Source organism: Salmo salar, chromosome ssa17, assembly GCF_905237065.1.
Source record: "Salmo salar chromosome ssa17, Ssal_v3.1, whole genome shotgun sequence".
Taxonomy (NCBI): Eukaryota; Metazoa; Chordata; class Actinopteri; order Salmoniformes; family Salmonidae; genus Salmo; species Salmo salar.
In genome coordinates this window covers 62,753,314-62,768,656 of record NC_059458.1, presented here as the reverse complement: position 1 = coordinate 62,768,656, position 15,343 = coordinate 62,753,314, and the positions used below count along the sequence as shown (strand labels likewise).

The 15,343-nt window shown below is 40.7% G+C and overlaps 1 protein-coding gene and 1 long non-coding RNA gene across 3 annotated transcripts in view; one reads left to right on the top strand and one right to left on the bottom strand.

Moving 5' to 3' along the window:
* Positions 1-6,530, bottom strand: part of pawr (PRKC, apoptosis, WT1, regulator) — an 80,766-nt gene extending 74,236 nt beyond the window's left edge. The window contains exons 1-2 of one of the 2 annotated variants that reach the window (XM_014153425.2): positions 6,253-6,530; positions 5,216-5,939 (exon numbers count right to left, since the gene is read on the bottom strand). In XM_014153425.2, the coding sequence (XP_014008900.1) occupies positions 5,216-5,782 (567 nt within the window). In that variant the 5' untranslated portion in view covers positions 5,783-5,939; positions 6,253-6,530. The remainder of the gene's footprint in view (positions 1-5,215; positions 5,940-6,252) is intronic. The other variant, XM_014153426.2, reaches the window with a different exon arrangement.
* Positions 6,531-6,619: 89 nt separating this feature from the next.
* Positions 6,620-11,987, top strand: LOC106576315 (uncharacterized). Its single transcript, XR_001321921.2, has 2 exons — positions 6,620-9,789; positions 11,146-11,987. It is a non-coding gene; the product is annotated as an uncharacterized lncRNA (long non-coding RNA).
* Positions 11,988-15,343: the final 3,356 nt, after the last annotated feature.

Below are 15,343 nucleotides of genomic sequence, written 5' to 3'. Positions count from 1 at the left end.
ACACAAAAGTGATTCAACAGCAACCAGGAAGAAGCTCTGAGAAATCCCCTCGGCTATACCCTGCGGCCCTATCCTTTTTACATTTTAGTCATTTAGCAGAATTAGGGTTGAGTGCCTTGTTCAACGGCACAATGACAGATTTTTTTACCAAGTCGGCTCTGAGATTTGACCCAGTGACATTTTGGTTCCTGGACTAGCGCTCCTAAAATCGCTAAGCTACCTATCACCACAGTAACGGAATTACGCTGAGACTCATTTTAAAATGTATGCTAAACAAAAACTACTGATTTCAAAGTTTAACAAACCATACAACTCGATGCACAATGACTACTTGGAACAATTTACACAGAAAATAAACAAACATTTACTGGAAACAGTGCAGATGCAAATTATACCAACAGAATTACAGTACAATCTCCCTCAGTTTTATTCTGTTACCACACTTTTTATCTGCACAGTTCTTCCTGTGAATGTGTTTTTGCTCAATTTCCTGTGGAAAATGTTAAAAGTAGTCCTCGTGCATAGAGTTGTATGATTTGTTAAACTTTGAAATCAATGCTTTTTTTTGGCATACATTTTTCACTTTAAAATGTGAGTCTCAGCGTTTTCCATTACCATGGAATTGCCCAGTGGTAATTGGCACCAATATGTAGCCTGCCCTATCACACAGCCTGTTCACAGTTGCTACTGACTAACACACTGCTGGTCATAAAACATGGATGTCCCCAGACAATGAGGCTCATGAACTAGGCCTAAGCCATGGTGAGGCCAAAAGGAAACGGATCACTGACACAACACACACATCCTAAAGAGAGAGAGAAAAGGAGAGAGAGCAAGTGTCTCGGGCGAGGTGAGTACTCACTCAGACAGCGTTATCTTCAAACGCACACATCACTTAAGCAGTATTCCGTTGTTCAGTAAGTATTCGTTAAGCGGGTCAGAGGTCCCCAACAGCCAGTAGACACATACCATTTTCCGTCAAAGAGGGTGAGACGGACAGGGAGGCTGAAACAAGACACCTTCCTGGAATGCAGGAGGTGGTCCTGATTGACACTCCACAGAAGAGCCAGTGTTTGCTTCGGTTAACCGTGAAGCCATTATCAGCCATTCATAGGGAGAGTGGCACGACTGGGTTCCCTACTGCTCTGAAACCCCCTCAACAGCTATTGTGCCCCACAGAACAAGCAGGCTGATTATGCCCCAGCATACCTATTCAATAAAATTCATAACACAAGAGGCCTTGTGTGAAGAGGGTCCAAATCATACAGCGATCGCGATGTCATGGTTTAGATTTACCATGGGAAATATGCAATGCAATAAACACAGGCAATGTTGTTGCATGGGGCATGATAGCACATAGTTTGGCATGATCTGTGAGGATGAAACCTAGCTTTACGGCTTGGCTTCTGACCAGCCTCTCAAACTCCTTGACTGGCACTGCCGACCGCCTAATATCAGGCTGTCACCAGCCAACAGACACTGGTCAACCTCCAGGTGAAACGCCACAGAGGGCAGCATGCTCTGGGTCTGGGCAGCTGTCAGAAAAGCCAGACCCCTAATATGTAGACTACACTCTGTGGCTTCAAGGCACAGAGCCAGTGTCAATGTCATAAAACATGCCCATTATACGGTGCCTTCAGAAAGTATTCATACCCCTTGACCTATTCCACATTGTTGTTTTAGCCTACATGCAAAATGAATTACATCTCATTTTTTGCTCACCCATCTACACACAATAACCTAGAATGACAAAGTGAAAACATGTTTCAGATGTGCTAATTTATTGACAACGAAATATCTAATTTACGTAAGTATTCACACCCCTGAATCAACCTGTTAGAATCACCTTCAATTACAGCTGTGTCTTTCTGGGTAAGTCTCTAAGAGCATTGCACACCTGGATTGTACAATATTTGCACATAATCGTTTTTAATTCTTCAAGCTCTGTCAAGTCTCGCTATAGATTTTCAAGTCGCTTTAAGTCAAAACTGCAACTAGTCCACTCAGGTACTTTCAATGTCATCTTGGTAAGCAACTCCAGTGTATATTTGGCCTTGTGTTTTAGGTTATTGTCCTGCTGAAAGGTGAATTTGTCTCCAGTGTCTGTTGGAAAGCAGACGGAACCTGTTTTTCCTCTAGGATTTTGCCTGTGCTTAGCTCTATTCCATTTATTTTTATCCTATAAAACTCTGGAGTCCTTGCCGATGACAAGCATACTCATAACATGATGCAGCCACCACCATACTTGAAAATATGAAGAGTGGTACTCAGTGATATGTTCAGTTGGATTTGGACCAAACATAACACTTTGTATTGAGGAATTAAAGTTAATTTCTTTGCCACTTTTTTTGCAGTTGTACTTTAGTGCCTTACTGAAAACAGGATTCATGTTTTGTAACATTTGTATTTTGTACAGGCATCCTTCTTTTCACTCGGTCATTTAAGTTAGTATTGTGGAGTAACTACAACGTTGTTGATCCATCCTCAGTTCTCCTATCACAGCCATTAAACTCTAACTGTTTTAAAGTCACCATTGGCTTCATGGTGAAATCCCTGAGTTGTTTCCTTCCTCTCCAAGCAACTGAGTAAGGAAGGACGCCTGTATCTTTGTAATGAATAGGTGTATTGATTAGAGGTCGACCGATTAATCGGAATGGCCGATTAATTAGGGCCGATTTCAAGTGTTCATAACAATCGGTAATCGGCATTTTTGGACACCGATTATGGCCTATTACATTGCACTCCACGAGGAGACCGCGTGGTAGGCTGACTACCTGTTATGCGAGTGCAGCAAGGAGCCAAGGTAAGGTGCTAGCTAGCATTAAACATATCTTATAAAATAACTATCAAATCTTAACATAATAACTAGTTAACTACACATGGTTGATGATATTACTAGTTTATCTAGCTTGTCCTGCGTTGCATATAATCGATGCGGTGCCTGTTCATTTATCATTGAATCACAGCCTACTTTGCCAAACGGTGATTTAACAAGCGCATTTGTGAAAAAAGCACTGTCGTTGCACCAACTTGTACCTAACCATAAACATCAATGCCTTTCTTAAAATCAATACACAGGTATATATTTTTAAACCTGCATATTTAGTTAATATTGCCTGCTAACATGAATTTCTTTTAACTAGGGAAATTGTGTCACTTCTCTTGCGTTCTGTGCAAGCAGAGTCAGTGTATATGCAGCAGTTTGGGCCGCCTGGCTTGTTGCGAACTGTGTGAAGACCATTTCCTCCTAACAAAGACCGTAATTAATTTGCCAGAATTGTACATAATTATGACATAACATTGAAGGTTGTGCAATGTAACAGCAATATTTAGACTTAGGGATGCCACCCGTTAGATAAAATACAGAACGGTTTCGTATGTCACTGAAAGAATAATGAACGTTTCCGGATTTGACCATATTAATGACCTAAGGCGCGTATTTCTGTGTGTTATTATATTATAATTAAGTCTACGATTTGATAGAGCAGTCTGACTGAGGAGTGGTAGGCAGCAGCAGGTTCATAAGCATTCATTCAAACAGCACTTTCCTGCATTTGCCAGCAGCTCTTCGCTGTGCTTCAAGCATTGTGCTGTTTATGACTTCAAGTCTATCAACTCCTGAGATTAGGCTGGCAATACTAAAGTACCTATTAGAACATCCAATAGTCAAAGGTATATGAAATACAAATGGTATAGAGAGAAATAGTCCTATAATAACTACAACCTAAAACTTCTTACCTGGGAATATTGAAGACTCATGTTAAAAGGAACCACCAGCATTCATATGTTCTGCGCAAGGAACTTAAACGTTAGTTTTTCTACATGGCACATATTGCACTTGTACTTTCTTCTCCAACACTTTGTTTTTGCATTATTTAAACCAAATTGAACATGCTTCATTATTTATTTGAGACTAAATAGATTTTATTGACGTATTAAGTTAAAATAAGTACTCATTCAGTATCGTTGTAATTGTCATTATTACAAATATATATATTTAAAAAAAAAAAATTAATAAAAATGTACCTTTCTTTGTCCCTGTTATTTTTTTTTTTTTTTTTTTTTAAGTCGGCCGATTAATGGGTATCGGCATCTTTTGGTCCTCATAAACGGTCGACCTCTAGTATTGATACACTATCCAAACTGTAATTAATAACTTCACCATGCTCAAAGGGATATGCAATGGCTGCTTTTTTAATCTATCTACCAATAAGTGCCCTTCATTGCGAGGCATTGGATTGAATCTGTGTTTGAAATTGACAGCTGAATTGAGGGACCTTACAGGTAATTGTATGTGTGGGGTACAGAGATGAGGTACTCATTCGAAAATCATGTTAACCACTATTATTGCACAACTATTATTATTATTATTGCGCAACTTAATATGTGACTTGTTAAGCACAGTTTTTGCCTTATTTAGGCTTGCCATAACAAAGGGGTTGAATACTTATTGACTCAAGACAATTCAGCTTTCATTTTTTATGAATTTGTAAACATTTCTAAAAACATAAATCCACTCGAACATTATGCGGTATTGTTTGTAGGCCAGTGACACAAAATCTCCATTTAATCCATTTTAAATTCAGCCTGTAACACAACAAAATGTGGAAAAAGTCAAGGGATGTGAATACTTTCTGAAGGCACTGTATAAACATCATTTCCCTAATGGTGGAAGTTCTTAGAATAACAGGACAGACATATTACTGAGTGGCGGACTGGTGGTTGTCATGCTTTCATCAACGTCCCTGCGGCCAGGCTGTGACATGATTTAAGTGCAATAACAACGATACTGCTCCCTCTGCACATTTTCAGCATACTCATGGAGACTTTTTTCCGTGACTGTGCTAGACAGAAGGTCTTCATAAACACTCCACCAAAACAGACATGTTTATGTGGGCCTTTTGAAGGTCAGAAGAATGAATGTTTTAGAACCCATTTGATTACTTCTCATTAGTCATTAAAGCTACTCAGTTTCAAACTATTATTTTCCATTAAAATACATTAAAATGTTCGTTTCATAATGATATTGACACAACCTAAGAGACAGATAAGTCCATCTTTTATGCCGTCTTTTCATAACTTTTTTGTTGTTGTTGCATAGGCCTACAGGCTGTCAGTACAGGGTGTAAACTGTCTCATCCAACACCATGCGTCATGCTTATTAAGTAGGCGATGATTTTTAAACAAATTAAAGTTACAAACAGCTTGGACTCACCTCGGTGGATGGCATGCTGACAACACCTGTTGATCTGCGCTTCTCCCTCAGCTTTCTCTTCTCTATCTGTCCTTTCCCCTTCCTGGCGCTTGGACCACTGTTTTTCTTCTCTTTGCCTTTACTGGATGAGGGGCTCTCCTTGTCACTGTCATGGTCATTGCATGCAGTGGGGCTGGACTCTTGTGGGGTGCAGGGCACTTTCTCCGGCTGCGGTGTCTTCTTCAGGTTACTCCCCGGTGTATCCGCTCCTCTGACGGCTGGTGTCGGGTGTGGGTCATCGTCAGGTCTCTTCAAGGCTGAGGAGGATGATGAGCGAGCCATGGGGTAGGATGTCCCGCGGTCCGGGTTGCCGTTGTTGTTAAGTTCGGTGTTCGAGGTAGCATTGCGCATCTCACTTTTGTTGCTGTGGCTCCCCAGGGACGCAGTGGCAGGGGAAATACCACCAGTGCACGCGCCGGTGGCCGCAGCGATGTCCCCGAGCATTTTTGCCCTCATTTTCTCCCGTTTAGCCTTCCATTCCTCCAGAAAGTCTGTCTGTGCATTTGGTTTAAATCCACCCGTTGCCATTTTCCTTTTTGTATGTGTGGGGTTTTCACCAGTGGCTTTACTACGTTTGTAAACTACGCTCCTTCAGCAGGGAATTTGTAATTTCCGTTTTTAAGTCAGGTTACCGTGCAATCGTCCTTCGCTTCTAATGGCACCACATTACTCAAAACGATTCGGTCTGAAGGTAATGGAGAATCACGGTTAGTGTAAATTTGGTCCCAACTTCAATGAAACGACCTCACTTCAAAATTACTATCCGTGTGTAAAGTTCATCACATTGGACGTGTATCAAGTTGTTTTCACAAACTAGCCTTCCCATAAACAAACAGGGGTTTGAACTATAAATAACTCATAGCAAAGTTGGTGCTACTGTAGATAGTCACGATAATTCTTCGAAGTTATTTTATCCCCAAAAATGTTAAAGTAACTTATTGGAAATAACATGACTCATTTAGTGAACAACAGTGACATGCGTTTCTAAGAAGACTCACCTGTTATTTTGCAGTGCTTTCGCTCTCTCAGGTGAACATTCCGTAGGAATGAATTGTAGCCTACTTCACTGGGAAACTCGATTAGTCACATGCAACCTAGAGATCAGTGCGGCTCGGACTCAGCCCCCTCTCCTGGGCTTCTCCGAACCCATACGAAGACTCACGAATGCATACGAAATTAAACGGTTGTAGCCTGTTCTGTTATTATTAAAAATGTTTGGGTTGTACTTGCTGTGTCTAAACACCTTTCTTTGATCCCTATTTTCCAACTAAATGTTTCTTTTTTTACAGCATCTAGGCTACAGGGTGGAAATAAACAAAAAGAAAAATGCCTAATCATAGACTATATAGTGTATATTCTTCTTAACCTATAGGCAGTATTACTGGAGGCTGGTGGGAGGAGCTATAGGAGGACGGGTTCAATGTAATGGTTGGATAAAATGAATGGAACAGAGTCAAACATGTGGTTTCCATATGTTTGATACCTTTCCATTAAGCCCATTCCAGCCGTGTGGCTCAGTTGGTAGAGCATGGTGTTTGCAACGCCAGGGTTGTGGGTTCGATTCCCACGGGGGACCAGTATGGAAAAAAAAAAATGTATGAAATGTATGCATTCACTACTGTAAGTCGCTCTGGATAAGAGCGTCTGCTAAATGACTAAAATGTAAAAAATTATGAAGAGCCCATCCTCCTATAGCTCCTCCCACCAGCCTCCTCTGCTATGGACAGTTTGTTGTTGATGCTACCACGCAGATCCCACAGAAAACCTCCCTAAGGCGTTGGATGAGTCACCCAGCCCCAGAGTGCATCAGAGATGAACATTATTCATCTCTCAATAACAAAACAGGCATACCAACCCACAACAACACTATATGGCTATGTGTGAGGGTCATGATGTAAGTGCATAATTGTTTCCACACTTCCCATAAGAGCTGGTTGAAAATAACCCAAATGGACACAGGTTGAGTGAGGGTGCCAGGCTGATTCATAGTGATTGTAATACAGCCATATGGATGAATGGGAGAAGACTCACTCAGAGATATCCTAGCCAGGTTCAAACAAGACAGTGACCTTGACTGAACAGCCAGTATGCAGCCAGTAGCATCTTTACCATTCATACCACACCAGATGAAGGCAGATGAAGGTGCTTACAGTGTAGGTTCTCTTTGGGTTGATTAGGTTCTGTTCGGTTTGAGATATTTTACAATCATACCAAACAGAACCTAAGTACCCACTGTATTCACATAACAAGCTGTGATTATGTGAATACGGTCGGTGCTTATTTTCAGCTCTCTTGCAACATGCTTTGGAAGCTGCCATACCTCCTGGAGTTATGTACATTTTATTCGGTCCTCATGTTTATGGATCTCTGTTTAAGGAAATATACTTCTGCATCTGTTGCGGTGTAGCGATGGACGCAGAGCTCCAGTGCAATAACTCTGGTTGACATTAGTAGGTATTCAGTCTGTGTTCATTACCATTCATAGCTTAGTTGTGCTGCTGCGCTGGGTTGGTTACTGCTGAAGGAGTTTTTTTTTAACCTTTAGCAGGGAGTACCATGGAGACCAAGGCCTCTTTTCCAATTGATAAAATGTGCAACATTCAAACATACAACGTAATAAGAACATAATACTAGCAATTTAAGAAGCAAAACACATTCCTCAACAACGAGGTCATCCATTAGCAATTGAACTCACCTAAACATAGTCTATATAATAATATACTGTTTGTAAACTACATATATTAGACAGTATTGTACATGTGCCGACATGATTGATTGGAGATAAAGGAGAAAAGTACCTAGGTGAAAGGAATTAGACACCTTTGTCTTAAAATAGTGGCTGATCTAAGGGTCGAGGTCACACTGCTGCATATTAAGAATTTTTCTGTCTGCTTTTTGGGAAGCTGAAATACGAGAGGGCAGTTGTTGTCGCTCACAGCGGTTCACTCCATGCCAACACAAACTGTGCTCCTCTTTCAACTAAACCCCACTTCGCATTCCAATAATGCATTTCCACTGGGAGAGATACGTGTGTGAACTCCCTTTCTGAAAGTCTCACAGTGTTACATCTTATTTCTGGTGGGTTAAAGACCTTCTGTAAAAGCAGTCTGACATTTTAAATAAATGCCAAGATAACTTTTTTCTCCATGTTACACATAGCCCAGACTGCACATTTGTGGTGGAGTTGTAGAAAAATACAGAGAGCAGACAAACAGTAAAATCTTCATAGCCAGTAGCCCACATTTATTCTCAAAACATAACATAATATCCACCATTTTTGGTTCACAGTTTTTTATCCATCCCACAGTTAAGTATTACATTAAAAGTCATGAGGTGGCCTATAAAATGAAAATGATTTCCCTTTGTTCAGTTTCAACTGGAGCTTTTTGTGGATATAAACTGAGACTGAGTGGACAAAACATGACATAGACTGACCTGGTTAAACCCGGTGAAAGCTATAATCCCTTATTGGGTTGTGCAACTCAGTATTAGGAAGGTGTTCTTAATGATTTGTACACTTATTTTTTTTATTTCACCTTTATTTAACCAGGTAGGCAAGTTGAGAACAAGTTCTCATTTACAATTGCAACCTGGCCAAGATAAAGCAAAGCTATTCGACACATACAACAACACAGTTACACATGGAGTAAAACAAACGTACAGTCAATAATACAGTAGAAAAATAAGTCTATATACAATGTGAGCAAATGAGGTGAGATAAGGGAGGTAAAGGCAAAAAAAAGGCCATGGTGGCAAAGTAAATACAATATAGCAAGTAAAACACTGGAATGGTAGATTTGTAGCGGAAGAAAGTGCAAAGTAGAAATAGAAATAATGGGGTGCAAAGGAGCAAAATAAATAAATAAATACAGTAGGGGAAGAGGTAGTTGTTTGGGCTAAATTATAGATGGGCTATGTACAGGTGCTGGTGCAGTATATTGTAATAACTCTATGAAAACATTCACATTCTGAAGGGATACTCTCACCAAACGGCATCATCCCTCACCACTACATAACATTCCCTTATTTACCCATTTTGGGTCATAATGCTTAATGTTATGGTCTGAGTCATTATCTCCTTTCTGTTAGTGACTGGACAATCAGACGCACAACACATACTGCACCATATGCCTTACAAGTCTTGTGAGTGTGTGACATACCAAAAGAGCTGAGGAGAAGGCATATGCCTCTCAGTAGCATGTACAGCATGGCTGACTGGCCCTCTGGAAGAAGCTTGGCCAGAGGCAGGAAGGAAGTGAGGCAGAGACGGACAACAGAACCCTGGGTGAGAAAGGAGAGACTACCCCAAATTACATGTAAAGAAGTCGACTAGCCACATCAGAACCCGATCATTCTCCACTGAACCAAAGGCCCCAGTCAGGTTTAGGGTTTGTCCCCTGCCTGTACTCCTCTGCTGATGTGGACTCTGACTCCATGGATCCATTCGTCTCTCTCTCTCTGTCCAGTATGTGTAGGTCCGTTACCCCTCCTGTGCCCTCCAACGGCTGCTCATGCCATCTGCGGGGTGCCATCTGGTGAGTGTGATGTGGTGGGTGACTAAGTGGGACAGTTAGCCAACATGTTCCATGTTCTGTACCACTGACTCAGTACATCCCTCTGCTGATTGGCTTCTACTGTGGTTTAGCCAACAGGATGTCAGCTACAGATGTTGCATCAGTAGATGTATCGTACCATCGTAGGCAGTGTGCATGAATCGATAGCCCTGTTTATGTCTGCCGTTAGCATGTATCCTTCATCCACCTGATCTTGACCTGATTTTGTCTATTTACACGTAGATCTGATCACAGTCAGATCACAATGCGTCTTTTAATCATCTACTGTACACTAAAAATGTGGGCACAATCAGAATGTGGACAAGATCAGGACAAAGGCTGCATGTTTGAACCAGGTATAAACAGGGCTAGAATAGGCTCATATGGTTAGCTGCATAAAAGTGGTGTTGTCTTGTCTGAACTTGCTTTGGTCTAATCCACTCCTATATCCTGAGTGTCTGAATAATATGTGGTTTGTCTGCTGCAGTAAGGCTATGTTTATGACTCCCTGTTTGACACCTCAGTGAGAGGGAGCGGAGAGTATGAGGGTGGGAATGGCAACTCCCAATGTTATGTAACACCGTTCCCAACCGCCCTACTGTACTGCATGTGGGGAATGACAGCGGACACAGAGACAGACAGACACAGAGGCAATTTGAACACTTCCAAAGCACAATGTTCTTCTAATTGCTCCAATTAACACTGCGTTTTCATTAATCATGCATCCAACTCGTTTGAATAGTCCAATCTACCAGATCTGTGCTCCCGTAATGCGAGTATGGCACATGTTGTAACAGCCCGGTCAGCTATTGTACCATTGTCTGTCTGTGGAGCAGAGGGGCTTTGTTCACCCAGCGTGTCTGATATGGGCGGCAGAGAGCTTTGTGCTCGTCAGCTGCTCTGCTCTGCCTGTTAGTTAGCTCACACTCTGCTACTTCAGCAAAGTGCAGGACAGAGGAAAGGGAGATGAATAAGGCACAGACAGCAGTGGGAAAAATGAGGAGAGAGGGAAGGGATCAGAACGCGGTGTATGACAGGAGCTGCTGTGGAGATCTAATTCCCTCTCTGGGTGAATTCAAACCCAGAAAAGCACATAATCTTATGGCAGAACAGTTGTCAGGAATCAAAGAATCAGGCCTCGCTACCAATCATGAGCTGCTTTTGGGGCTAAGCCCCCAGTGATTTGCTTTGAGCCTCAGTGAGGGAAAATTCTACCCTATCAAATACAACAGATGACGTCTGCCTCTGATGAAATGTTTATGATTCATTCTATTTACCTACTGAAGTCTCACGAAAACAGATAGGTTGTCATCTAAATGTTTTCTGTCTGGTCCACAGGTTCATAGTGGAGATCATGCAAAACAGAACACATTCATCCTTTGCAGTGAGAAGAGTGATTCCAGCCCCTCTGTGTGTGTGTGTGTGTGTGTGTCATTAAACACACACAGAAACCACCACAACCGTCCTCTAAAAAAAAAAAAAAAAAAAAATGTAGATGTTTTTGGTTTGATCATAATGATATCATCAGATACTAATAAGAAGTCCACATACGCATTGTCCTGACTATGTTTCACAAACACTCAAAATGCAAGCTTTTGACAATTTCTGGTCTACAGTAGCATTGTACCCTCTCCCTTTGGGATGCTGGTAAAGCAATGAATCGACTATACTAATTAAATCCATTTGTTTCTATAATTATCTCTGGTCATTTTCTAAACCTGGGAAGCTGTCCAACTGATATTTTTCCCATTAGCTTTGCTCAAGGTCCTGAAGAAGACAATGTGTTTGAGGTAGCTATGGAGGAATGTCCATATGGACACCAGACACAGACCAGGCTCAGTCCCACTATTATTATGCTTGTGCAAAAACAAAATTGAAAAATACAAGTATTTGACATGCTGACTCTTATCCCCAAAGTATTATCTAAGCTTGGAGTTGGTTCTTTGAAGAGCACCATTGGAGCAGGGCATTCTCTCTGCCAAGAGCAGTCAATGTAAATGATTAAATACTCTTTATTAATAAGCAACTCCATCAGTTTTATTAGAGATATGTAATGACCACAGCAGTGAACTGTTAAAACTCTAGCTTGAGGTCTGATCCTCTAAGGTGGATGTAAGCGCCTTTGTTCCCCATCTGATCACTGGATCACTATAACCCTGATTAAATAACTGCCACCATTATCCATGACATTGTTTGCCACTGATATTTACCTTGCAGTGTATATTCTTGTGTGTATTTATTTTATGTAACTTAGTATCACTGCATTGTTGAGAAGGAGCTTGCAAGTAGCAAGCATTTCAGTATACTGTTTACACTGGCTGTATCCTGTGCATGTGACAAATCAACTCTGATTTGATTTGGGAGAGAAAAAGAAGAGGAGCAGCAGACAAGAAAGTTTAAAACAATAGATGTCACATTTGACGGGATATTCCCAGCGGTGGTAAAAGTACCCAATTGTCATACTTGAGTAAAAGTAAAGATAACTTAATAGAAAATGACTCAAGTAAAAGTGAACGTCACCAAGTAAAATACTACTTGAGCAAAAGTCTAAAAGTAATTGGTTTTAAACTTAAGTATTACAAGTAAAAGTATAAATAATTTTACATTTCTTGTATTAAGCGTACCAGAAGGCACCATTTAACTTTTTATTGATAGATAGCCCGGGGCATGCTCCAACACTCAGACATAACTCAGACATAATTTACAAATGAATATTCTGTGTTTAGCGAGTCTGCCAGATCAGAGTTAGTAGGGATGACCAGGGATGTTCTCTTGATCAGTGTGTGAATTGGACAATTTCCCTGTCCTGCTGAGCATTCAAAATGTAATGAGTACAGGGAAAAATCAGGGAAAATGTATGGGAGTAAAAAGTACATTACTTTTACTTCACTTCATTCCTAAAGAAAATAATCCAAAATATAAATAGTAAAGTACAGATACCCCAAAAAACGACTTAACTATTTTTACTTAAGTACTTTACACCACTGGATATTCCAGTCCATAGTCTAGCATGGTATGAGTTGCAGTGGCCTCTATACCGTACCATGCATTTGAGTACAAAGCATTGTATTATCGACGTGACCTTCCCTTCTCTAATAAGCTTTGGTCCTGTGTATTCGTCCTCAACCATAGCATAGTGGGATAGCAGTATTTGTCACAAAGTGTTTAACAGCAACCCAACCTTGAGGAAGAGCATCTTCATTTTAAGAAGGGACTCAGGGCAATGCTCAGCCCCTCTGCTGGCTTACTTCCCTAGGACTGGTCCATCTCTCACTCGCCCCAGTTTCCATCAACTATACAATTAAACACATGATGGCACACATAAAAACACAGATGTTACTGTAATATTTCAACATTTAATTGTGTCAACCAGACCACCCAAAAAACACCCATAGCCCTCTATGTTCATAGATATCAGAATTGCAAGTGGCCATAACCCACGGCATCCCCCAGGGAGCGCCACCAACCTAGTTAAGTTGATGTTAGACAGTTCCGCACCCTGAAGTAGGTTGACATTTATTGTCATGGGTCTTGTCCTGGAGGCAGAACTGAGCAATTTCCCCTTAGATAGGCCAGTTTTAAAGTCAAAATTGCCTATATTGAAAACATTCATGAAAACAAAAATTACTTTTTTGGTCTTCATCTAAGGTTAGCCATTAGGTTTAGCAGCGTGGTTAAGGTTGGGTTTAAAATCAGATTTTATGACTTTGTGGCTGTTCCAGCTAGTAACTACTCTGCAGAGCTGCCTCCAGAACAAGATTCATGACGAAAAACACTAACCTGCAAGTAATCTATCAGCAGGTAGGCTAGTGGTTAGAGCATTGGGCCAGTATCCGAAAGTTTGCTAGATTGAATCCTTGAGCTGACAAGGTAAAGATCTGTCGTTCTGCCCCTGAACAAGGCAGTTAGCCTACTGTTCCTAGGTCGTCATTGTAAATAATAATCCGTTCTTAACTGATTTGCCTAGTTAAATAAAGTTTAAATAACAATTTAAAAAAATCTATGGGCCAGGAGAAACTAATCCATGGTTGACATGAGTCTATAATATCACATCATTATTATTGCAGTTGAAACAAACTGACCTGAGGTGGTGGATGTAGGCCTAGAGGAGCATGGTTGATGGGCTCTCCCCAGCTGAGCTGGGTGTTTCCATTCTATGTGGGTGAAAATAAACTTGAATTTTTACTTGGTACCACATGAATAGGAATGAGTAGATGTTGTCATTTCTTAAAACATGTACACTCTTGTTTGTTATAAACAAAATTCAAGAAGTAGTTTTGACAGACACTAACATGGCTAACATAGCCCTCTATGTTTGTCGATATCATAATTGTAGATGGTAGGTATTGCCAATTACTTACTTTCCGCAAGCAGCAATAACACACTGTATCCACCAGGGGATGCCATCAGCCTAATTTTGTAATAATGTTTTTATTGGAATTTCAGTTTTCTTCCACATTAACAGACAATAAAATTATAAAACAATTACAATAAATAAATAAAACATTAAAAAAAAAAAAAAAAAAAAATATGAAATACTAAAGCTCAGTTTAAATAGAGTAATTAGGCCCAATACATGGAACGTACAGTATAATCATGAGACAAGTAAACAACAAACTGCCTGCTGTCTGACAAAATCACTATTTCAATAGTTCTTAAAAATAGATGAGGCATACTTTTAAGACTGCTGAATAACAACTATCAATCAATTATACTGATCGTTTTGTTATTATCTGTCGGGTAGAGATACAGTACGTACCTAAGCAACTGCTCTCTTATCCCTCTTCTGTGCCAGAAATGGTAGACAGCTAGACATCCCACATCCATTTTTTTTTCGGATCGGGACCACAATGGTCTACTCATAGCCCCCGCCCGAGTAGGTGGTGCCCAAGAGACTGTAGAGACAGCATTCAAGATGGACGTTCGTATTAAAACATGACCGACATTGGACAAATATAAAATTTTTATATATTTGGCTGTGAGTGAAAGCCAAAGATATAAACAAATGTATTCGTCCAATGTCTGTCATGTTTTTGGACATCGTCACTGCTCCTTGTTTGCACTGAGTGCTAGTGCGCAGGCGTAGTAATCCCAGTAAAACTGGATCTATAAAGATGGCAAGCCCCACGAAACAGTGTATACGAACATCCATCTTGGATGCTGTCTCTACAGTCTCGTGTGACAAGGTGGGGTTGGTATACAGAAGATGGTCTTTTACCAAATAGGGCTAAATCCATATTATGGCAAGAACAGCTCAAATAAGCAAAGAGAAACGACAGTCCATCATTACTTTTAGACAAAGGTCAATCAATTGGACGGCCAAGAAGAAGCACGAAGCTGAAAAGTTACCACCGTTTCATTAGAACTAACTCTCACCAGATGTATATCTCACTTTCGCCACTTTTTGGGGGGGTATTTTCTAATAGTATTGGCAGGCAACAGTCAGTAAAAAAAGCGGCCTGTAACGAATGGCTTCTTACCATACTGTAAATCCTCAGTTCGAACAGGCACGCTCCGGAATGCTATCAAGGCTGAA